The 26,563-nt window shown below is 36.6% G+C and overlaps 1 protein-coding gene across 2 annotated transcripts in view; it reads left to right on the top strand.

Annotated features, from left to right (window-relative positions):
* The window catches only part of med13a (mediator complex subunit 13a), a 187,311-nt gene that overhangs the window by 87,774 nt on the left and 72,974 nt on the right, over positions 1 to 26,563 (top strand). For both annotated transcript variants that reach the window (XM_073053133.1, XM_073053134.1), the window contains exons 5-10: positions 999 to 1,144; positions 3,215 to 3,412; positions 6,773 to 6,976; positions 8,948 to 9,107; positions 13,401 to 13,505; positions 25,702 to 26,397. In XM_073053133.1, coding sequence (XP_072909234.1) covers positions 999 to 1,144; positions 3,215 to 3,412; positions 6,773 to 6,976; positions 8,948 to 9,107; positions 13,401 to 13,505; positions 25,702 to 26,397 — 1,509 coding nt within the window. The remainder of the gene's footprint in view (positions 1 to 998; positions 1,145 to 3,214; positions 3,413 to 6,772; positions 6,977 to 8,947; positions 9,108 to 13,400; positions 13,506 to 25,701; positions 26,398 to 26,563) is intronic.

Raw genomic sequence — 26,563 nt, 5'->3', positions numbered from 1 at the left:
ATGGATTTGATTACCATACTTTTAATAGCAAAATTGTACTTTGAAATTTTATTTGTTGTGTTTTTATCACGTAATATATTCCTGATTTGAACCCACACTTGGCATTTGTCTTAGTTCCTTTATTAGGAAATAGGAATTCCAGAATTACTGCAAATGTCTGAATAATAATAGCAGTCATAAATCTCTAACTCTCAATCCTGTAACAGAATTTAATGATGTTCCAAGGTTTTCCACTAATGGTATACTAAATAAAATATGTCTCAGCAATGTAATGAGTGCATGATTTGCTGGCCCTACTTTTCGGCTCCAAGCCAGCAACAGTCCTGACAGTTGTGAGGAACTGTTAATGAGTGCTACCTGTGTTCTGCTGATTCTCTGGTTTGCGCATTCACTTGCCATCTGCTTAGAAATTTTATTTTAAGGGGGGGTGTCCCTAACCAGATTAGCTGTATATTTTCTCATTGTGGACTGTCATGAGTGGCTCTAGGCTATCTGGAAAATGCCAAGCAAGGAGCAGGACTGATGTTTGAACTAATTAGACCTACTTGCCTGTTTAGTATCGAGGGTTACATCCCAACTGTTAACTTCTTGAAGAGCATTCACTATGTGTTATTAGTGATAGCACATGGGTCAGTTTCTGTGAGTTGTGCTCGTTTTTCCTATCGTATATCTATAAAATTGGCTGCAGGCTTTGAATGTGTTTCTCTCAGTTATCAAAGAATGGAGTCAAATAAGCTAAGTTAGCAGTAATTTTTAAAACAAAGCTCTCATTGAAAAGTACAGTGAGGGAAAATGAGTTCCACCTTGATCATACAGACAGTGTATATAGGCCAGAGCTTCAGGCAGGAGGCAGGCAACAATAGGTCACTTCCTCTAATAAATCTGTTTTAAATATGTGGAAATCTGAATGTAGGTAAGACTTGTTCTTTTTGATTATTATCTTTTACAATATATTGATGAATATATTCACAGTTAACCATTGTTTCTCCTTCCTCTAGTGAGCACTTGTCCTGTTCCTTCACATTTTTCTTGCATGGGGATAGTAAGGTCTGTACCAGTGTTGAAATAAACCAGCACCAACCAGTGTACCGTCTGAGTGAAGAGCATGTTACTGCTGCCCAGGCATCCTCCAATCCCTTCCAAGGTAGGAAAAGCAAACTTGTGAGAACTTTCAAAGGAATGGTTCCTGTATGTTTGTTGGTGAGGTCAAAAATGCATGGCTAGGTCAAATTCTACTGAATGTAGATACAGCTGTTACAGCTCCCATCATAATGTCCTTGTGGAAAAAGGCAGCACCTGTTTACTGTCAACCCATACTGGCAAGGGTGTTGCAGTTTTACTGATAACTTGCTTGAGGTTCTGGAAATATTCCCCTTACTCCTAATGGATATCTAATGATCTTGTGTAGCCTTGATGGGATACATAAACAAGAAGTGACAAATTATTCTTGTCTGTTTTCAGAGAAGAAAGTCTGAATGAGTGTCTTCTGCACCACATTGAGATAATTCGACGTAGTCATAGATGAGGGAATATATATTTTTGAAAAAGTTTAAGAAAAAAAACTTAATTTAAGTGAATAGTAAGCTAACAATGTAATTTCATGATTGTTTGGTCATTTTAAATGCCCCTTATTACCATCCACTTAGAAAATTTAATTTGTATTCCCTAAAAGATGTATCGGTTTTTGAGTACTTGTGCAAAGGAGATTTTTCCAAACTACTATTACTACTCCTAATCAAAATTAAGTTGTTGACCTGACTCTGAGATTGCTGAAATATAAATTTTGCTTTTAATTTAGCAACGCTTCTGTAATTTATTTAAAACAATAATTTTTAATGTGTCTTTTGGCCTACTTCATTGTAATTCTGTAGGTTCATATTTATTCCCGCTTGCTCAATGTGTGAATAATCTACATCTATCCCATTCTATAACTACTGAAGAGCCATATTTGTATGTGTTTGCAGTGATGCATCAATTCTTTGTTTTTTAGTTTTTCCTCATATTGCATCATTTACCTCTTTAGGAAATGGGTTGTATATATGCTCCAGGAACTCACTACAAGTGCCCCATTGGTTTGACCAAATAGTCACATTATTTGTGAGTGCTCAGCAGAAGGGAAAGCAGGAGGCCATTTAGCCGATTTGGTCCAGGCAGGCTCTAGGGGAGCTATCCCTTGACAGAGAAGATTTTCCTGTATTTTGGTAGTGCAGTGGAACAAAAGGATCTGGGAACGCAGATCCATGATTTCTTGAAAATGGCACCATAGCCAGTCAGTATTGTAAAGGAAGTTTGGCACGTTGGCCTTCATAAATCAAAATATTGAGTACAGGGGTTGGGAAGTTATGTTGAAGTTGAATAAGATGTTTGTTAGGATTAATTTGGAGTATGGTTTGGTCAACTACCCAAAGGAAAGATTATCAATAAGATTGAAAGAATACAGAAAAAGTTTGCAAGGATGTTACCGAGACTTGAGGACTTGATTTGTAGGGAAAGGTTGAATATGTTAGAACTTTATTTCTTCAAGCATAGGAGAATGAGGGAAGATTTGATAAAAGTATATATAAATTTATGGGGTGGGGGTGAGGCTTTTTTCACTGAGTTTGGGTAAGACTAGAAATGGAGGTCGTGGCTTAAGAGTGAAAGGTGAAATATTTAAGGAGAATTTGAAGGGGGGCTTCACTCAGGTAGTGGTGAGTGTGTGGAATGAGCTGCCAGTGGAAGTGGTGGACGCAGATTTGATAACATTTGGGAGAATGTGGGTAAGTGCAAGTGGGAGAGATATAGAAGACTATGGTGCTGGTTTGGGTTGATGGGACTAGGGAGACCAACAGTATAGCACAGATTAGATGGAGCCAATTACCTGCTTTTGTGCAGTAATACTCCATGACTCCATTTTACTCAGCATTTTGTCTAATTAAAACTTTCTTTTACTGCTCTGTTAATTTCTCCATTACCCAAGTTCTGCATCATGGTACTATTTTTGACATTTGTTTCCTGTCAGAGAAATGGTGTAATCCAAAAGTGACTTGGACTGTTTTTGAGACTGCTTCAGTGCATTCCACATAGATTACTTTTATTTCATAATGGGTACTGCAATTCATAGATCCAAGTTTATAAAGCTGTTTATTTTTGCTGAACTAGAATTACATCCAAGAGGTAAGTGTGTAGCTTGCCAATTCAGTAACATTGACAAGTTGTATTTTGATTCTTCCAGTAATCCTCAGCCCTTTTGGATTAAGTGGTACTCTGACAGGTCAGTCATTCAAGCTATCTGACCCTCCCACTCTTAAACTGATAGAAGAATGGAAGCAATTCTATCCAATCCAAACTGGCTCAAAGGAAACCACGGATGACAAGCAGGAAGAGTTAGATTGGGATGATGACTCAATAGCAGCTGTAGAAGTCATTGTCGGTAAGTAGAAATAAAAATGTTGCAATCGTTTGATTTTATTCAGCTTTATGTAAATTGGAAGAATATAAGTAAGTTATGAACTGATGAAGGGGTTACCAGCCTAAAACCCTTTCCCATCACCACAGTTACTGCCTGTCCTGCTGTGTACCTCCTGTTTTTATAATTTTTTTGCCAGTGAAAGTTTTATCAAGCCAAACAATAAATCACCATTTCTCTTGGAAAAGTGTTCCTTCAGCAGTGCATAATTTATACTTCACAGCAGTATTCGGGGAAAAGCCTAGTTGGTAGAAATCTGCCTTTCATTTTCCTGAGAAGTTTCTCTGATATTGGGTGGAATATAGAATCAAGAAGTTAGTTTATAACAGAGAGTGATGACACATACTGTGCTTCATTAAGTCTTTTCTACAGAGTATTGACTTGTATCCTTATTACTTTTATCTTGGAAATTAATTGTCTATAGAGATATAATTTTGTTTAAATTGTTTGAATTTTGTTGTTAGTTTTTGTCTTTAATGTCCATTTATCATTGTTCACCGAGATCTCTGAAGATGAGATGTTTCCTCCTCTCATGTAGTTTGGCTATGTTAGACTGTTGATTTAGATATTTTAGCACTTCTAACTAGAAGCAACATAAAACAATAAGTACAGATATTTTTGGTGATGGATTTCTGAGTATTGAAAGGTGACTAAAGCCTAAATTTTGTTATTGTCCTGAATTCCCATTCTGCAGTTAACATTGAATAAGACAATAAAACTTACATAGTGTGAAAAAATTGTATTTGTAGGAAAGCATAATCTATCAAAAGTAAATTTGCATTTATATTGTGACTCAGGTCAATAAGGAAATGGTGAAATTATTAAAGAAACGTTATTTTATGTGCATAGTTTGATTTAAAAAAAAAATCAATAATATCTATCCAGATGTCAATGTGTCTTGAACTTAAATTCCTCTAAGAGAGCAAAACCCCTGGGTCCTGACTGCATCTGAGTATTTGTGTGCTTCACAACTAGACTTGTCAGGCTAGCTGCAGGGGACAATGTTTTCCCCGTCTGAGGAGACTACGAACAGAGGACTCAGTTTGCGATTAAATGATGGCCCTATAGGACTGAGATGAGAAGATTTATTTTCATGCTAACTGGTGGTAAATGTTCAGTATTTCTAACCCACTGGCTGTGAGGGCTTAGTAGAATTTATAAAGAAGAGGTTGTTTGAATTCTGCATGTTGAGAGAATCAAGGGAAATGGGATAGCACTGAGGTTGCTGAATGGTGGAACAGACTCAATAGATAGACTGGCTAGCAAGTGTTCCTCCACACAGGAAATCTCCAGACTCTGGTAGGATGCATGGAATTAAGCAATATCTTAGTTTTGATTAAGAGCTGATTAATGGGAAGAAAACAAAGAACAGGAATGAGTGGGTCAATTCAGGTTAGCAGTCTATAATTAATGGGGTACCAAATCTTCACAATCTACATCTGCTAGACATTGATATGTTTTTAACTGTTGGAGGAATTGAGAATATGGGCTTGATCCATGAAAGTAGAAGTTGAGCCACGAGATTATCTAATGGCGGAGTGGTTTGGGTAGATTGAATGGTGTCATGTCATGCCTTACATTCAATTGAACTTGCATTGAAAACTATATTAGAAAGTATATGATAGGAAAAAATTAGATCTTTCAAGGACTATATCAAGGACAACCAGAATTGCATTCATGTAAGATTTTATTCCAACAAGACTGGATTCTGGTTTTAACAGGTGGGTGCAAAGAGGCCTGGTTCTTGTGGACCAAGTGTTTGATGGTGAGATGCTCAAATCTTCCTCCCACCTCCAAACTGAATTTGATCTTGTATCAAATGACTTTTATAGATTCCTCCAAATTAGACATTACCTTATGTCACACAAAGAATGGAACAATCTTAAAATGCAGCCAAATACCTTGGAAAAATTTTGGATAGAGATCTTCTTGGGTAGGACGCAATCCCAGAAAATTGTATTGTGTGTATATAAAAAATACATCTGGATACAATGGATAACACATTAGATGTTAAACATAAGTGGGAATTGGAGGTAAATACCATAATAGAAGAGGAAGAGTGGGAGAGGTCTTGGGAGTTGTGGCATAAATGCTTGAATAGTCCCAATTGGAGGGAATTTGCTTGGAACATAAAGATGAGGTACTTTAAAACCCTGTTAGTAATATCATTATACACAGAAAAAACAGCAGACTTTACTGGAGAGGCTGTGGCCTAGTGGGAGATTTTGCACATATATTCTGGGATTGTCCCAAATTAAGGGAATTTTGATACAAGGTCACTGAGGAAATAAGATGGATTTTATATACAAGTATACCTGTTGAACCTTGTCATTTAATTTTAGACAACCTCCCGCAATCTGCATTAAAGAAGAATAAACTATACATGTTAAGACTCTTGATTCTGATTGCTCATAAAATGATGACTGTTAACTGGCTTAAATCTCACCCACCCACTTTGGAACAATGGATACGGAGACTGAAAGAAGTGAACTGTATGGAAAATATCACTGCCAGTTTACAACTGAAAATGGACTCTTACTTGGACAGATGAAGCTCTGTTATAGTGTACCTGTCACAGTGAAAGGCCCATACAGCGGCTGGTAAAATGTAGGACTTGAGTTGACTTACTGAGGACTGTGATTTTATTTAAAATAGATGTAAATCTACATTGAGGGGTGGTTTAAAGTATGTAGATCATGTGTATGTTTGTGTTTGTATGTGATTGTATGTATGTGCTTTTTGTTTCTTTTTCCTCTTGCTCCTACTCTTCTACCCCGATATTGTTAATACAGGTATTTTATCATTGTGTAGTGAACTGTGGACTGATAGCCGATGCTTGTTTGTAGATATGTGTTTATTCAATAAAGTTAAAAAAAAAAGAAAGTAAGTACATGATGCAGTCAGGAACTGTGGGAAATCACAGTTGAAATAATGTTCTTAAGATCCATGGCACAGCAAATTAATCTAGTGTAACAGCCTAACCTTGGCACACTGTGTCTGTACTGTTTGTAGCTTGGTAAATTTACTGTAGCAATTTGGCAGCACCCACTCAAATCTATGATATAATATTTGGAGACTTTCTGAACTTTTACATCACCTTAATTTAGGAATGTAATGTTCCTTCATTGTGGAACTAAATCTCCAGAACTACCTACCTAAAACAACACTAATTTCACATTAGATTGCAGGATTTTAACCTTCTCAAGGATAATAAGGAATCTGCATTTAGGCATTCATCCTTCCAGGAATGCTCATGTCCAATGAATGAAGTAATAACAGCTGCTTTTTAAAAATTATTATTAACATGCACTGTTCTACTTGCAGCTGGTGTGCGAATGGTGTATCCAGCGTGCTTTGTCCTGGTGCCTCAGCCTGATGTCACGACAACTGTTACGAGCAACACCACTGGATCGTCACATTGCACAGTTGCATATTCAAGTGCCCACCAAGTGCCTGCCCCAGTGAGGGATCCCGCCATTTCCTCTGTGACCCTGACTCCACCCACATCACCAGAAGAGACTGAAACAGGTAATTGAGAAATTTATTGTTATCAATGCTGCATTGCCACTTTTGAAAATGGAAATAAAGTAATTGCTTAATTAATTACATCCTGAACTGAATAATGGTTTTTTTATTACCAATAATTGCAGCTTCATCGCGTTTTTTTTGAAAAACTTTCTGTATTTTTTTCAGTGATTTTCTATGACTTGCCAGAAAGAGGCAATTTAGCTCTTTGTTTTTTGTAAAGAGATGTCCAATATAATACTAAACCCCAGCACTCTTATCCATTAATTCTACAAAGTAGCTCTTTTCAAACACGCACTTGATTACCCGTAAAAACTCAAGATGAAAACTAAATCTGCTGCCCTATTAAGTAGTGTCCTTTCTGTCCATAAAATCATCTATGAAATGTTTTTGCTAATTTTTAAAATTATATGTTAGTACTTCAGTTATCGATCTATTTACTAGAGGAAAAAGTTCTCTCTTGTGGATATTCCAAAGCCATTCAATAATTGGAATACTTCAACCCTTCTCTTTCGGTAGAAGTGACAGAACTGTATGCAGTCTTCTAGCTGATACTTAACAGAATCAGGTTTATTGTCACTGACTTATGACATGAAATTTGTTGTTTTGCAGCAGTAGTACAGTGCAAAGATGTAATATTACAAATTACAGAAGTAAATAGCGCAAAAAATTAAGCTGGTATTCCTGGACCGTACAGAAATCTAAAAGCAAAGCTATTTTTGAGTTATTGACTGTGGGTTTTCAGGTTCCTGTACCACCTGCCAGATGGTGGTTACTGGTAGCTTATTTAGAGATACAGCATGGCAACAGGTCCTTCTGGCCAAATGAGCCTGAGCTGCCCAGTTACACCCATGTGACCAATTAACCTACTAATTACTATGTCTTTGGAATGTGAGAGGAAACCCACACGGTCATTTTGAGAATGAGCAAACTCCTTACAAACAGCGGTGGATCTGAACCCAGGTTGCTGGCACAGTAATAGCATTATGCTATTCTCTACACTACTGTACTGCCCAAACTTTCTAGTTTTCTAGAGAGAATCTCTAGAAAATCTGCAGATGCTGGAAATCCAAGCAACACTCAAAATGCTGGAGGAACTCAGCAGGCCAGGCAGCATCTAGGAAAAGAGTACAGTTGATGTTTTGGGCCAAAACACTTTGAACCCTGCAGAGTTCCTCTAGCATTTTGAGTGTTTCTAGCTTTCATCTTGATTATCCCTATTTATAAAACCAAGTATTCTTTAGACACTCTTACCAGCTTTCTCTTCCATATAGCTATATGGCATGAGGTCCAGCTTTATTATACCAAAATAATACTAGGTAGGTGAATGCTGTTACAAGTTGCTTCTTCCAGTGTAGATCACTGTAGTTAACCACATTACTCTGAACTCACTATGTTTTGCTTTTGGATGCCAGCCTGTTAACAGTTTGATTTGCAAAATTTTCCATCAGTTCCTAACTTCAGAATTGCAAATGCTGTGCATATAACTGTATAGTGAGGAAAACAACTACTGCTGACCCCTCAGGAATCTGGCGCATTCTTTCCTTCCCCCTGTCAAAAGCATTTGCTTACTGCTAGTTGCTTGTTCCTGTTATCAATTACCACAATCTTTTAATACCATAAACTCAATTTTTCCAAAATGTCTGAAAAAAATGCAGATTCTGTAAATCTAAAATGAGAACAGAAAGTGCTGGAAGCACCATGCAGTTCAGATGGCATCTGTTTTAAAAAAAAGAAAGAGAGAAAAGTTAATCAGAACTGTCAAAAAAGAAGTTAGTTTAAATTGGTAGGTATGTGTATGCTAGATCCTGTCTTCATTTTGTATTCACCACAAACATAATAGTTTTGTGACAGCACTTACACAAATTGCTCATCTTAGACGGCATTCACAGAACATGTTTTGTACATGTTGACCTAACATAAACTTTTGTGCTCTTCAAAGACTCTGCTAATTTTGATTTTTGTCTTTTCTAGCTGAAACTCAATCCACTCAGAAATGGACGAAGCTTACTTCTGTACCTGAGGGATTTAATATAGAGAATTCTGGGCATGGTGGGAAGATCCCCAGAAAATTAGCCAATCAGGTCGTAGAGAATGTGTGGCAGGAATGCAATCTCAACAGAACCCAGAAAAAGTGAGTACTTTATCAAACTAAGCTGAGCAGTGGGCTATTAGGTCACTGAAGCTTATTCTGTGCATAATGTGCTTTATGGTATTACTGGAAGTTTTGGAGCAAAGAGATCAAAGGGATGTCTGTCTCTAATTTCTTCCCTTCAGTTCTTTCTGTTGACAGAAATGCTGTTTTGAGGTTTATTAACACCAGCAGCTGAAATCAAAATGCTAAATTTTATGCCATACTTGCAGAGGATGGTATATCTTTCACATACAAGAAGCAAGTAATTTGACTCATTTTCTTGTAGTGGTCACTCATTTAACAATTGGAGCAACAATGTTTCTTGCCTCTGGCAGCAGACTTGAGGTTAGATAGAACTGGGGTTTTGAGACTACAAGATGTATGTGATGTACAAGATGGGGAGGTAGTTGTTACAGGGACTGTGTAACATACTTGAGGGAAAGCCTGGTTGTAACAATGTCTATTTTTTGTTCAGAGATGAAAGAAAGTATTGAATGAAAAATACTATCATAATTTGAAGCTGTATTTATAATATGTAAATGAAAGTTGGTCAGCAAAAAAGAAAATTTATCAAAAACATTCATTGCGTGACTTGTTTATAGGGAAAATCCAAGACACGCCTTTGTTAATATCACCCCAGTTTATTGCCTCAGATGCCATGCTTGTTAGCATTTCATTTCAACTGTGATAGTTATAAATCTACTTCAGATCAGCTACTGGGGATTCATTATCGGTTAAGAGGGCATGCTACAAAACTCTTACGTTTCTTGTTTAGGACTCACTGAAATCCTGGAAACAGCACTGATTTAAGATTCCTTTAATTTTGGTACTTAAATAATCCTTCATAATGTTTTGTGAGGATTAAGGAATCTACTATGTATTTAATTTTATTTTTAAATTAAATTAAAGCCAGTTTTACAACTTGGCAGTATAATTGGGTAAATTAAAATTATCTATTTATTTGTTATTAATATAATACATTACTACTGAATTTTGACCTGAAAGTAAGCAACAAGAAAAAGCTGTCTGTTGATGCCAAAATTCAGTTTTGGATGTTTTTTGGTACATTTATTTTGCCAAGGATTGTTAATTAGATAACATTAACAATCTCAAGAAGGTAAGTAATGAATTGTACATTGTATAGTCTACTTTTGGCACAGTTCTTTACCTACTGTACTTGCAACCCAGCCTGCTGAAACACTTGCGTATTTAACTTGTGTGATTTTTCAAATTTATGATGCGGTATTCCTGATGTTGATGCTTTGTGGTTGCAGCATCCAGTACTCTGTATCCACCATCATTAGCATAACCCATATCCCATTGTTGCTATTACTCCTAATGTGTTCCTTTAAAGAAAGTGATAACTTCAATGTGGAAAACTGAGTTATTGGACCAGGTAAAGAGTGGGATGACAGTTGTAGCATTGGCTGTTTGTTAGTGGTGAACAAGTCAATGATAAGATTTATCTGTGAGAAGGAGGAAAAAGAGACCATAGCATCAAGTGCGCCAGCCTGTGCCAAAGTAACTCACTGAGTTAGTGTCACAACATTAGTGAAAATGCAGGAAGTGTCAAACCTATGGATTGAAGGCAAGCATAAGAAAAGTACCAGTGAAATACTTGAGCAGGAAAGCCAAAAGTTAAATGAACATTTTTAGAGAAAAATAATGTTCTTCATATAGTGGAGTATTCTTTAACACAAGCCAAAAATGGCTTGGGCGGTTTCCTCTTCACAAACGGAAACAGCGAGGCTGCACCTAGGGATTGTAATAGGATGAGTACATCCTGTCAAGCTTCTAAAAATTGAGGAAAAATTAAATTGACTGGAGCAGGACATTAATGCAGATGAGATTGTGTTGTGGTGCAGAAAGACAGTGGCAAGAATGTTTCTTGTTCAGAAAGGATTGAAAGCATCAAGGTTGAAGGAAGCCAAGGATGGACTAATTTATTTTAAACAATTCTATGGATCACATGGTGAAGCTGTGTTTGCTGAGCTGATTGAAGAAGCATTGGGGGGGGGGGGGGATAATCCTGTTGTGTCGTTTTTATTAGCAATCAAACATAAATGCCTGGGTTACTGCTCATTTATTGTGTATTGGTTCTATAATTGCTTCATTCACAAAACTGAAAAAGCTATTATTTAAGGTTCTGCTGATCATAGACAATTTTCAGGTCACTCATAGAATTAGTACTTTGCTTACTCTGATGTGGAGATTGTGTCGTTACATTGAAGCAATATTTCTTTCTTCTAGCCTTTGAACTGGTGATAATAAAAACGTTATGCCAATTAAACCTTATAATTATATTTTTGGCCTCATTAGAATTGCAATGGATACTGATCCTCACTGTAGTGTTATTTAGTGCTGGAAAGAATGCAGAATCACTTACTATAACACATTAAAGAATCCATGGATAAACTAAAGCCACATTTTGGCAAAACTTGCAGAAGGAAGTTGCTGGTGTCTTCATCAGATTTTCTTCACTTGGTGGAGAGGTGAAGCTCCTCATAACTCTGGCCTGTTAAGTGGGGAAAGGAGCTTTCAGTGGTATTGAGAAAAAAGGAAGTGGATGGAGGCTGACAGTGAAGTACTCAGTGTAGCAGGCTTGGAAGAAAAGGTTAAAAATGACGAATGACTGACAAAGTCAACTTTTCAATGTGCAAAACAGCTAAATCAATTAAAGTCCCCTCCACATAGTGAAGTCATAAAATTAAAAGGGAACGTTTAGCAGCAGTAACTCTGTGCCAAAAAAAATCTTGATAAGAAGACAGCTGTCTATCATCATGTTCTTTAATAAAACCCATACAAGATCTTCACCACCATATCTCACCACATCCACCACCATTTCTGCCTCTACAACGATGCTGTAATGGAAGATTCTCTTCATTATATCATATTAGAATAAGTTTACAAATGGTGTATTATTATTACCCTTTATATTCTGTGCCATTTTGACTTCTGTGCTTGTATAAAAATATTTTGAAAGGTTTGGAATTTGTAGCTGTTCCTAGAATCTATCCTTTGTGGGAATTAAGAGTTTGCTGTAGTTCCAAATGTCATGCAGTCCACTGGTATCTCATTTAGTTGATTGATCTTTAGGTAAGTGTAGAATAGTTAGAAGTAGTGGTCATCAAATCCAGAGGTTTTCCGGCTGATTTTTTTGTGCCTCCTCCTTACAGATGTGAGCTTTCAACTTTTGTCTTAGTGAGTCGCAGCGTGTAAGTCTTTAGCAGAACTGACATTTGAGCCTGTCTCTTTTCAGTCTTAACTACTTATTCTTTGCTAGGTTACAAGCTTGAAAAAGAGCAGAAAGGGAGTAGTTTTTAGTAAAGTAAACCCACTTTGGAATAATTCTGTTTGTTTAAAAAAAAAATTTGGAGTTAAGTGTAGCTCATCCTTTATTTGATTTTGGAAAATGCTTTATATTTAGAAAAGAAAAGACTGACTTCTTGAATTTGTCAAATGAAGCATCGGTGGGCATACTTCGGGTTGGTTTCTTAAAATTGCTGAAATGAAGTGGGGTTCATACTTCCTACTGTTTTTTTTAGAAATGTATACTGGTCAAACAATATACACATGGGGAAATCCATTTATAACAAAAAGTGAGTTTTAGAATTCATCTTCTGAAAATGTCTGTGACCCGTCTGTTGATTGCTTTTTATCTTGTCTTTTGCAATTTTTAACCTTCTGGAAAGCTAGTTGAAATGAAGTGATATCCATAACTAACATTATTGTTTGTCATTATTCATAGTGCATGCAATCTTTGTAGTGGTCCATTAAGGTTCTAATGTGAATCTTATAATTTTGCTATTGAACATTGGTTACCAAAGAATTGTTACTGCAATGAGCAGTAACTTCAATTGAAAACAAAAGTTGTGTTTCTGTGGATGTTACTTCTTTGGAGGTCCTATGTTTTCCAGAGGTTTGATCTATTTTGCATTATTTCCCTGCTCTTGGAAATTTCTGAAGCTTGGCTTTCTACATTTGGTAATTCCATTCCTGGAATTACAAGGAATGGAGTTGGTAGGCGAAAGTTAATGAAGGGAAATAAATTGGAACCTCAGGAAAATAGACCAGTTGCAGTGTAATTAAGCTGGAAAGATTACTCTGTCAGTGACTGGAAGCTGCTCCTGAGCCACCCAAGTCTCAAAAATTGGTTGATGATATGTTTTTTCCTAGCCTACAGCTTCTCTCTGGCTATTTATAGGTACATTATAGTAGTCTAACAGATTTTAAAGTACTTTTAGGTAAATCTTCAGTATTATAATTGATCAAAACCAAACTTATCACTTCCAGGCGAAAGTTTTCTACTGTGAATGGCTGTGAAGAAGATGCATCAGACAAAGAGACATCCTGGGATTTTGTTGAAGCCAGGCATAGAGTGAATTGCAACTGTTCGAGGTACAGAAATATTACTTAATACATGCATGTTTTAAAAGAAAATAGGAAAAGGACATTATCCATCAAAAATATTGATATTTCCTAATATGCAATTTATATTTTTAAAAAAAAATTAAACTACACATGCACAGATTCTTAAAAATCTGAACATAATGGACCTGCTTAGTTTCTCAGCTATGAGAAAAGATGTCTGCCATGTTGAATAGGATTCTTCAGGTCTAAGGTCTTAAGGTTCTGATGTTCAGAATAAATTTATTATCATATATACAACTTTGAGATTTGTCTCCTTACAAGCAGCCACAAAACGAAGAACCCATAAAAAAGACCAAGTGTTGCAAATCTCTTTCAGGGTTTTGAGTATTTTCTGTCTTTTATTCTAACCTGTTAACCTTGCTGATGTATATTTTTTCAAAATGCAAAGGAATAGTTGTTTTGTTCTAGAGGCTACTAAATTGGCTTTATTTGGGATCTTTGATGTTTCCCAGTAATTGGCAGTACCATTCCGAGTACAGTTGTATTTTAATCATCTGAACAGAATGTTAATTTTATCATCTTAAAATGAAAATGTCAGTGACTCTTTTACGTATATATAAATTTTATAATATGGAATGTGTGTATTTTATAAGGAAGATGGTTGGGGTTGCAGGTCAATCATCTCATCCTCAGGACATAACTGCATGAGTTCCTCGGGGAGATGACCTAGGCTAACCACCTTCAGCTGCTTCATCAATGACTCTCCTTCCGTCATAAGGTCAGAAATGGGGATGTCTGCAAATAACTGCACGTTGCAGAACACCTTTTGTGACTCCTCAGATAGTGTAGTAGTTCATACCCAAATGCAGCAGGACCTGGACAATATCCAGGCCTGGGCTGACAAGTGGCAAGTAATGTTCGGGCCAGGCAAGTGCCAGACAATGACCATCTCCATAAAGAGAGGCTCTAAACATCATCTCTTGACATTCAATAGCATTACCATCACTGAATCCCCTACTATCAACATTAGTATTCCAAGAAACAAAATTAATAATCTTATCCATATTGACAATATTTATTATAATTAACACATGTTTAAAAAAAAAAGATGAACTCATGAATCCGGAAGAGGGAAGTAAGTTCAAGGAGGAACCGGAAGTCATGACACTGCAACCATTTTTGTAGTTTCAAATAAGCTCATGAAGTAAAAAAAATTCCATCCATTTCTGGGCTTGAAAATCTTTGAAAACGTTCAGACAGCTTTACAGGAAGTAGACGATTAATATACTCCTCCTCTATGAAGTCTATGACTTCAGCAGACAGGTGGTAGGTCTCCCTCATCCTGCTTGCATGACCCGGTGATGATGGCTCTATCAGTTTGACTAGAATATCTTCAACTGGTATCCTTTCCACCTGGTTTCGGATGGAAGCATGTGTTGGGCCCATGAGGTTGGAAAAATTCCACTTGAACATCTTGATGATGAGTATCCACAGTGACAGCCTTTGCTAACCACTAATTTTGGTCATAAATGACTGCAAGCCAATCTTCACAATTAATGACACCAGCAGGTATATCTGTCATAGTCCGTCAGGACCACTCTGGGGTTCCTGCTCCATTTCCTCCATCAACAATGCCAAAGGCCCTCTGTTCTTTCCCATTTGTGATAGGGCCTGTACCCTGACATGTGTATTTTCAGTCAACTGAAATGTTGTTGGGCTGAAACACTGGCACATCTGTGCCTCACTGCAGAAACGTGACAATGATCTGCAATGGATGCTGTTTCGTAAGGTATGACCTGATGGATTTTCCTTGTTGCTGGTACAGGTTTTAGTGATTGAGAATTTCTCCCAACCATCTCATGGAAGATCTTGCCAGCCACAATGTCATTCCCCTGTAGTACAAGGCTGTCTGCAGTCCTTTTCACAGTTCCCTCAATGCCATTTGGAGCTCCCTTCCTGTGTGAATTGGCGAAGAAGTTCCAGGTTGTCCTCTGGAAGCCCAATGTTCTCACTGACATCTTCAACATCTCCCTGAGCAGCGCCACCGTTCCAACGTGCTTCAAGGTCACCACCATTGTCCCCGTGCTGAAGAAGTCTTCAATGTCCTGCCTAAATGACTACCATCCCGTTGCACTCACATCCATCATCATGAATTGTTTTGAGAGGCTCATCATGAGGCATATCAAGACACTGCTGCCCCCCTCACTGGACCCTGCAGTTTGCACACCGTCCCAACCGCTCAACAGACGACGCCTTTGCCATCACCCTCCACCTGGCCCTAACCCACCTGGACAAAAAAGACACATACTTTGAATGCTGTTCATAGACTTCAGTTCAGCATTCAACACAATCATCCCTCAGAAACTGATTGGAAAGCTGAGCCTACTGGGCCTGAACAACTCCCTCTGCAACTGGATCCTAGACTTCCTGATTGGGAGACCTCAGTCAGTCCGGATCGGGAGCAGCATCTCCAACACCATCACACTGAGCACGGGGGCTCCCCAGGGTTGCGTGCTCAGTCCACTGCTGTTCACTCGGCTGATCCACGGCTATGCTGCAACACACAGCTCGAACCACATCATCGAGAGGTCTCAAGATGGCGCTTATGGAGTGAAGCGGTTTTAGGCTTCGCTCCAATCCTTTTACTTTTTTTTAACCTACAAACACCCCCAATTGATCTTTTTATACCTATTCTAAAGGGGTTTAAACGTATGAAATTTTTTTCAACTGATTGAATCATTTTCAACTCGCTGAAATGTCTAGAGCAAAGGAATTGAAACAGACGAAAGAACCGTTAACTTTAGAAGCAATTGCGAAGCTTATGGACGACAGACTTGAAAAACTGGAGAGTAAATTAACCTCAAAGCTTTCTACGTTCGATGAAATTTTAAAGACACTTGACGCAAAACTTCAAGCACTTACACTGGATTCACAAAAACAACAAGCAAGTATTTTAGTTCTTGAAGAAGCCGCTCGCCAGAGAGATCGCATAATTGAAACTTTGCAACAACAGCAAGTTTCGACTTCTCAACAGATGGATCGTTATAAATCTAAAATCACTGATCTTGAAAATCGCTCTCGAAGACAAAATCTCCGGATAATTGGGATTCCGGAAAAATTTGAGAACGGCAATCTCACTGTATTTTTCTCCAAATGTTTAATGGATGCCTTCGGCTCAGAAGTACTGGATTCCCCTCCAATAATTGACCGTGCACATCACATTTCTCGTTTTCATTCAGATTCAAGTTTGAAACCACAACAAGTAATTCTCTGGATCCATTATCCTCATACCACAGAGCGTTTGATTCGGGCTGCTCGGAAAAAGGGTATGATCAGCTTTCAAGATTTTAAATTCCGTATTCTGGAAGACTATAGTCCCGAAGTTTTAAGGGCAAGAATGGCTTTTAAATCAGTTATGTCGGAAATTCATCAGGAAGGCTAAAGGCAAGCGCAGTTATTTCCAGCATATTTGAGAGTTACTCTCAATGACGGAACTTATCGGCTGTTCAAATCTCCAGCGGATGCTCAAAGATTCCTTGAAGAATGACATTTTATTGTTTTTACGGGTTGACTAATGTAATAATTAGTTTATAGATTTGGATCTTTTATAAAATGATGGCTTTTTATGTGATGGCTTACAACGTATTTCTTATACACGGTAAAAGTCCGTTTTTGGTTTATTCTGAGTTTGTTTTTTTCATATTATTAATCAGTTAGTTTTGAAAGTAATTCATTAGGGTTTTCTTTTAAGTTCATATACACTTTTTTAATATTTTTAACGTTTAAATATTAAGATTTAAAAAAAAATGTCGTTTCTTCTGCCCGAAAGACCTTAGTGCTTAGAACGTCACATCCGTTTTGATGTGTCTGAATAAGTTTAAGGACTTCCTTTTAAAACACTAATACAATATTATCCATTTATGGGTTTTATCGGTTTAATTTTTTTAAAATCCTTTTGTTTTATTTATTTATATATATATATATATATATATAATACTAATTTTATACTTTACTTTTTGTTATACCAACCCTTTCTTATAATATGGGTGGTTTGTATCTTTTATTCAACTTCTTTTTTGTTTGAGTTCCCGTCTTGAGACATGGGGGTAATTTTAGTGTTAGATCGCTTGTTTGCCTCTTTTTGGCTTTTTTCCTGGGGTTTTGAGGGTGGAGGGAGGGGGATTTTTCTTTTTTCTTTTCTTTTTGCTTGCTTTATGCTTAGTTTTACTTCATGGGCTTATTTGAAACTACAAAAATGGTTGCAGTGTCATGACTTCCGGTTCCTCCTTGAACTTACTTCCCTCTTCCGGATTCATGAGTTCATCTTTTTTTTAACCTTATGTGTTAATTGTAATAAATATTGTCAATATGGATAAGATTATTAATTTTGTTTCTTGGAATACTAATGGTTTAAATCATCCGATCAAACGGAAAAAAAATTTAAAGTATTCCATAGAGTGAGTGCTAATGTTATCTTTGTACAAGAGACTCGTGTAAGGAAGGTGGATAGTCAACGTTTTTTTGGGTTTTGGAAAGGTGAACAATATCACTCGAATTCTCAAGCCAAAGTAAGAGGCGTTTCCATTTTTATAGATTCTTCAACCTCCTTTATACACCATGAAACAATTTCAGACCCACAAGGTAGATTTTTGCTTATTACTGGTCTACTTTTTAATCAAAAAGTTGTTTTAGTTAATGTTTATGCTCCAAACACTGATTGTCCTGAATTTTTTAAGTGTCTATTTACATCCTTTCTCAATTTGAATCAGTACATGCTGATAATGAGTGGGGATTTTAACTGTTGTTTAAACTCTTCGATGGATAGATCTAAGCCCACCCAAGCTCTTCCGAATAAATCGGCCTCTTATTAATTCCTATATGACTGATTCTGCAATTTCTGAAATGTAGCGTTTTTTACACCCCAATGACAAAGTTTTCATACTTTTCTCATGTTTATCATAATTATTTAAGAATTGATTACTTTTTCATTGATCACAGTTTACTTACAGATGTTATCGATTGTAAATATGACTATTACCATTTCTGATCATGCACCTTTGAAGCTATCTATTAAGACAATGGACTCATCTACTAATGCTAAATCTTGGAGGTTCAACTCTATTTTATTGCAGGACTTAGACTTTGTTAATTTTATTAAACAACAAATTGATTTGTTTTTTTTCAACAAATTCTACAGCAGAGATCTGTAGTGGAATATTATGGGACACTTTTAAAGCATTTATTCGTGGACAGATTATTTCATACTCTGCTGGAGTTAGGAAACGAACTAATTCTAAAATATTAACATTGGTTGATAAAATCAAAGCAATTGATAAGATTTATTCAGTGACCCCTAGCAAAGAACTTTATAAAGAAAGAGTGGAACTTCAAATGGAGCATAGTTCATTATCCTCTTCGATTGAAAATCAGTTAATTAAATCTAGAACCCAGTTTTATGTACATGGAGATAAGTCTGGCAAATTATTGGCTAATCAATTGAAAACTGCTTTGGTTAAACGACAGATTATTAGGATTCGTCAACAAGATGGCACTCTGACGATCGACTATAAAGAGATATATAAAGCCTTTCAGGATTTTTATAATTCCTTATATCAATCAGAATTTGTTGAGGATTCTTCTATAATAGGTGAATTTTTAAGAAAATTGAATATTCCAAAATTAACAGTAGAGGATAGTGTATTCCTAGATACACCTATTACGGAAACTGAAATAAAAAAGGCTTTTTTCAATGAATTCCGGTAAAGCTCCTGGTCCGGGTGGTTATACTGTAGAATTTTTAAAATCCTTTTCCTCTATACTTTCTCCTTGGCTTTGTAAAATTTTTAAAGATGCGTTAATTATAGGCAAATTGCCACAATCTTTTTATGAAGCCTCTATTTCTTTAATTCTTAAAAAAGATAAAGACCCTATTGAATGTGCATCCTATCGGCCTATATCCTTGCTGAATACAGATTTTAAGATTTTTAGTAAAATTTTGGCTATTAGATTAGAAAATATATTACCTCGAATTATTTCTGAAGATCAGACTGGATTTATTAAAAACCGCTATTCATCTTTTAACATTAGAAAATTAATTAATATTATTTGCACTCCATCCAAAATACCAGAATGTGTCATTTCCTTAGATGCTGAAAAAGCATTTGATAGAGTTGAATGGCCATATTTATTTAATACGTTGCAGCATTTTAATTTTAGTTCGAAATTTATATCATGGATTAAATTAATATACTATAAACCCTTGGCTTCGGTCTTTACCAATAATCAAAGATCTCCTTTTTTTCAGTTATTCTGTGGTACAAGGCAAGGCTGTCCTTTAAGTCCTTTACTATTTGACATTGTTTTGGAACCTTTGGCTATAGCCATTCGTGAATCACCTAATATTTTGGGTATTACTCGTGGGGAAGGGATGTATAAGTTATCATTATATGCTGATGATTTGTTACTATACATATCCGACCCTGAGAGATCTATTCCTGCTATTTCGTCCTTGCTTGCTCAGTTTAGTAACTTTTCTGGTTATAAATTGAATTTTAATAAGAACGAATTATTTCCATTAAATATGCAAGTTCCAATTTATAAACATTTACCATTTAAAGTTGTCACAGATTATTTTACTTATTTGAGTATTAAAATTACCAAAAAACATAAAGATTTATTTAAAGTTAATTTCTTACCTTTAATTGACCAAATTAAGCAACTTGCTACCAGGTGGTCTCCATTATCTTTGTCATTGGTTGGTCGAATTTAATGCTATTAAGATGATGATATTACCCAAATTCTTATATTTATTTCAAGCATTACCAATTTTTATTCCTAAATCTTTTTTGATATTATTGACTCCAAAATATCTTCCTATCTGTGGCAGAATAAAAATCCTAGATTAAGCAAAAAATATTTACAGAAGCCTAAGAAGGAGGGCAGTTTGGCTTTGCCAAACTTGAGATTTTACTATTGGGCAGTTAATATACGATATTTAATATTTTGGACACAAGAATCGACTATAACAGCTTGCCCACAATGGGTAAATTTGGAATGTAAATCTGTACAAGACTTTTCATTGTTTTCAATTTTAGGATTTTCACTTCATTTTTCTTTATCTAAATTGAATAAACAAATAACTAATCCTATAGTCAAACATACATTGCGAATTTGGTTTCAATTTCGTAAATTTTTTGGTTTGAATAAGTTCATCTTATCAAGCCCTATAATATCTAACTTTTTTTTTCGGCCCTCTTTTATGGATCAAGCTTTTGTTTTATGGAAAACCAAAGGTATAACATGTTTTCGTGATCTATTTTTGGATGATAGCTTTATGTCCTTTGAACAGCTATCTAATAAATATAATTTACCTAAAACTCATTTTTTTTAGATATTTGCAAGTTAGAAATTTTTTGAATAATGAATTACAGTCTTTTCTGAAACTATGTCCATCGGACATTACGGAAAGAATTTTAGCTCTGAATCCTTGTCAAAAGGGTTTAGTAGCTGTCATTTATAATATGATCATGAAAATACAGCCAGAGGTATCAGAAAAAATTAAGAAGGAATGGGAAAAAGAACTTCATTGTCTTATACCCACTGAGCAATGGGAGAAAATTTTACTATTAGTCAATTCGTCTTCTATTTGTGCTAAACATGCCCTAATACAATTTAAGGTTGTACATAGGGCTCACATGTCTAAGGATAAACTTGCTGATTTTATTCTTATGTTAATCCAACCTGTGACAGATGTCATTCTGATGTTGCTTCATTGACCCATATGTTTTGGTCTTGCCCTTGTTTGCAAAATTACTGGAAAGATATTTTCAGTATTATTTCAATAGTTCTGAATATCAATTTCCAACCGCATCCTATTACTGCAATTTTCGGTTTACCAATGGCAGATAATAGTCGTTTATCCCCCTCATCTCGACGAATGATTGCATTTGTTACATTAATGGCTAGAAGATCTATTTTATTGAATTGGAAAGAAATTAATCCTCCAACTATATTTCAGTGGTTTTCTCAAACTATCTCTTGTTTGAGCTTAGAAAAAATTAGAAGTGTTGTCTTTGATCCTTCAGTTAAATTTGAAGAAACTTGGAGACCATTTATTCAACATTTTCATACGAGTTAAATTGTCTTTTCCTAAACCTCACTTTTATTATCCTTAATTATTTGGATGGAGGTTCAGAGTTATTGGCAGTACTGTATATATTTGATATTATGCAATGGCCCATGTTGGTTAGTGTTTCCCCCCCTCTTTTTGGGGGGGGGGTTTATTTCTTTTGTTCATAAATACTATGAGTTTGGGAGGTTATATACTGATTATCATATATTTGAATGTCTACTTAAACTATTAACTATGTACTCTCAAACTTTCTGTATTCATGTTTCATTTATGTTTGCTTAAAAATTAATAAAAAGATTTAAAAAGAAAAAGAGAGAACCACATCATCAAGTTCATCGATGACACGACCGTGGTGGGTCTCATCAGCAAGAACGACGAGTCAGCTTACAGAGAGGAGGTGCAGCAGCTAATGGACTGGTGCAGAGCCAACAACCTGTCTCTGAGTGTGAACAAAGCAAAAGAGATGGTTGTTGACTTCAGGAGGGCATGGAGCGACCACTCCCCGCTGATCATTGACGGCTCCTTGGTAGAGATCGTAAAGAGCACCAAATTTCTTGGTGTTCACCTGGCGGAGAATCTCACCTGGTCCCTCAACACCAGCTCCATAGCAAAGAAAGCCCAGCAGCGTTTCTACTTTCTGCAAAGGCTGAGGAAAGTCCATCTCCCACCCCCCATCCTCATCACATTCTACAGGGGTTGTATTGAGAGTATCCTGAGCAGCTGCATCACTGCTTGGTTCGGAAATTGCACCATCTCGGATCGCAAGACGCTGCAGCGGATAGTGAGGTCAGCTGAGAAAATCATTGGGGTCCTTTCTTCCCATTATTACAGACATTTACACTACACACTGCATCCGCAAAGCAAACAGCATTATGAAGGACCCCACGCACCCCTCATACAAACTCTTCTCCCTCTTGCCGTCTGGGAAAAGGCACCGAAGCAGTCGGGCTCTCACGACCAGACTGTGTAACAGTTTCTTCCCCCAAGCTATCAGACTCCTCAATACCCAGAGCCTGGACTGACACCTTACTGCCCTGTTGTCTTGTTTATTATTTATTGTAATGCCTGCACTGTTTTGTGCGGTTTATGCAGTCCTGGGTAGGTCTGTAGTCTAGTGCAGTTTTTTTCTGTTTTTTTTTTACATAGTTTAGTCTAGTTTTTGTCCTGTGTCATGTGACACCATGGTCTTGAAAAAACATCTCATTTTTACTATGTACTGTATCAGCAGTTATGGTCGAAATGACAATAAAAGTGACTTGACTTTTCCTTTCTCGGGTATTCCTCCTTTAACTCTGGCTCACTATATATTTTCTGTCTCTGCTTCTTTTGGTTATTTCCTGTTTCTTCCCCTTCGCTCCTCCACTGATAGCTGCTGCCTAGCCTTAACTTCCTAAAATACATAAAAGGAAGGTCAGAATTTAATGGAATTACTTTGAAATTGTGCAAAATTACTATGAATTAATTATGTTTACTTTGGTGAAATTTTATAAAATGATTATGAAATGCTGCAACTAAATTCATTTATGGTTTTAGTCATTGGGGATACATATAGTAAGGAAATATTGTAGGCCTGTGTGTGGAAGAAAGGGGAAATTATGTATATTATAAATAAAGGTTAATGATGCTGAAGATGTTCTATAGGTCAGTTGTTGAGAGCGCCCTCTTCTTTGTGGTGGCGTGTTGGGGAGGAAGCATTAAGAAGAAGGACGCCTCACGTCTTAATAAGCTGATAAGGAAGGCGGGCTCTGTCGTGGGCAAAGTACTGGAGAGTTTAACATCGGTAGCTGAGCGAAGGGCGCTGAGTAGGCTACGGTCAATTATGGAAAACCCTGAACATCCTCTACATAGCACCATCCAGAGACAGAGAAGCAGTTTCAGCGACAGGTTACTGTCGATGCAATGCTCCTCAGACAGGATGAAGAGGTCAATACTCCCCAGTGCCATTAGGCTTTACAATTCAACTGCCAGGACCTAAGAACTTTTTTTTTTTTTTTTTTTTTTTAAAGCTATTATTAATGCTTTTTGAGTTAGTGATTTAGATGCATATCATATTATTACTGAGTTAAGTATTGTATGTAATGAGTTTTTGCTACAACAAGTGTATGGGACATTGGAAAAAATGTTGAATTTCCCCATGGGGATGAATAAAGTATCTATCTATCTATCTATCTATCTGAAACATTACAAGCCGTATTACTATTTATTGTGATCATAAATTATATTCAAGTCTCCATTGAGGATGATTTGGATGTTTTTGTCAACACCCTCAAACTATGTGTCACCACCGTCAGACAGAAAACCTGACTGTATTGACGCCTGATGGTGGTGACAAAAACACACTTTTTTACATGACATGCATGAGTTGTATACAGGAGCCATCTTGTTTTCCCTCTGTTGCTAGCTGCCTCTGGCCTGTACTTAAAATGCATAAATTTATGTCATAATTTAAAATAATTATTTCTATACAAAAGAGACAGTGTTGACATGTCATGGTTGTGACAGTAGCAACGACAATAAATATATAAAAATTATTGAAAAAATAGCAAACCTACAGGAGCTTTGACCTTGTTGCATTTAGCAGATGTGGAGGGTGGAAAAGGGGTCCTCAGGAATATAGTTGACCACGTGGTTGCCTGATTTTATTAATTTTTTAAATAAATATCTGATGGTGTTGACAAAAACTTGGGACATATTTTGAGCAACCACAAGATAAGAGTAAATATTGTTGAAAATTCACTGCTTTTAGTTTTAGAGGTTTTTCACTCTACTTTTATCTGGCATATATTATACATTTTAAATGATTTTTTTCACACTTTTTTAATCAAATTGAAATGATAATCACTTGTCTGAGGACAACTGAGTTTGTGGGTACTGGGCTATCATATTATCATATAATTTATAAAATTAAAAACAAACATATGAAAAAATATTGCATTTGTGCAAAAGACCCTCATGATCAACCCCGATTATTTTAAATAAGAAAATGTTATTCATTTTCAATGGACTTAGCACTTTTCTTAGTGGGACATGTTTTCGCCGAAGTCTCAAGAATCAGTGATATGTTATTAAACAAATATAAACTCTGTAACATTTCATTGCTAATTTCCATTTTGTTTTTAAATATTAACGTGGTGCATTTTGAAGCATGGTTAATTGTATTCAGATACCAATGAAGTTTGTTGCTATTGAATCCAGATTTTATAACCCTATATAAGCAATACTGCTGCTGAATTGGACTGTTGAAGTTTTTATGTAACAATAAGTGACATTTGGTAACCATTATTTGCTACCCATGAAGTACTCCCATAGAAGATTGGTAATATGCTTTGAGATGTAATTTAGCAGTGGTACATCATTTTTAGATTGCTTCCTGATCCTCCTATGATTTTAATATAGGCTAGTAAGGACAGAGTTTGAAACTCTGTAAGGTATGATAAGGAAGGCAAATGATGAGCAGAATTAAGAATGAGCTGATGATGGACTGTTGAAGCTGCTTCTGATAAAGTTGAATTGGGGCTGAAATACGTGGTGACATTTTCATCAACATCGTGTTGAGGAAAGAGTAGTGTGAACAAATTTAAACTAGGTAATTTTCATTTTTGTCTACAGGCTGTCCCTGGGTTAAGAAAGCCCGACTTAAGGACACCCCTACAAATGAAGGAGCTCCCATAATATGAAAGTGTGTTGTTATCTAATCTGTTTATTATTTTATTTAGAGATACAGTGCAGAACAGGCCCTTCCAGCCCAATGAGCTGCACCACACAGGAACACACCTATTTAACACCAGCCTAATTACATTGCAATTTGCGGTGACCAATTAATCTAATACAGATACGTCTTTTGGACTGTGGGAGGAAATCGGAGCACCTGGAGGAAACCCACAGTCATTGGGAGAACGTACAAGCTCATTATAGTTGGCGCTAGAATTGAACTCTTAAAGTCTGCACCCATTTGTTTTTGATAACTAAACATTGTCTTCATTCCCTTGAACAGTAACTCCTCATTTGAATGATCTTGGATATCTCTAGTCACCTTTGATGTGAACATAACTGCATCCTTTTTTTAAAAGAATCTTTTATAATTATTTTCAGGCACAAGAACAAAAGAGGCACTGGAATACAAGGACAATCTCAGCCTCCAGGACCACAACTGCCAACAGCTCTCAAGCACAAAATAAATGACAAGCAAGACAAAGGGGATAAACAACAGAAGCGACCACAAACTCCATTCCATCACCGTAATTCAGCATGCGATGATGTTTCAATGGAACAGGACTCAGCCAATCACAGACTTGGAATCAGGCCGCAGGACAGTAGAGGAAGATATCCAAATGCAAGGCCTAGTGACCATAGCTCTACAAAATCCTCACAGTTACACATGCCAGAGATGGCAAACTCACCGCCACCACCGCCACTCAGCCCTCATCCATGTGAGAGGGGTGAGGATGTTGGAGATACATTTAAAAACCCATTGACACCTCACAGTCAATCATTCTGCCAGATGCCTGCACCAGATCCACTACTTCCAGCCAAAGCTGTAGAGGACAGGATGGAGGCACTTCCCACCCAGGCTTTCCCATTGGGTTTTCCAGAAGTATTGGAACCTACAACGTACAACAGCAGTGCTGTACAGTTGGAAGGTGAAGAAGGTGCTGTCATGTGGAAGTGTTATCGATTACCCTCCCAGGTGGATGATGATTTTACTCCACCGCAGCTGCCATTAGATAAATACAGGGAGGAATACACTGCAGCCAGTAACTCAGAATGTACACTTCCTTCTGCCTCAGAGTAAGTGTTGCAGTTATATGTTTTTATTTATTATGTTTTTATAGATGTGCATCCATAACGGAAATTTTAAAGTGGTGTCCATTTCATTAGTAAAGTTTAGACTTTTAAGTAATTACACAGTTGCAGTTTTGATAACAAGTAGTTGAAACATCTATGTAGATCAAGA

This window comes from Hemitrygon akajei, chromosome 8 (genome assembly GCF_048418815.1).
Source record: "Hemitrygon akajei chromosome 8, sHemAka1.3, whole genome shotgun sequence".
Lineage (NCBI taxonomy): Eukaryota > Metazoa > Chordata > Chondrichthyes > Myliobatiformes > Dasyatidae > Hemitrygon > Hemitrygon akajei.
This window is presented reverse-complemented; position numbering and strand designations above follow the sequence as displayed.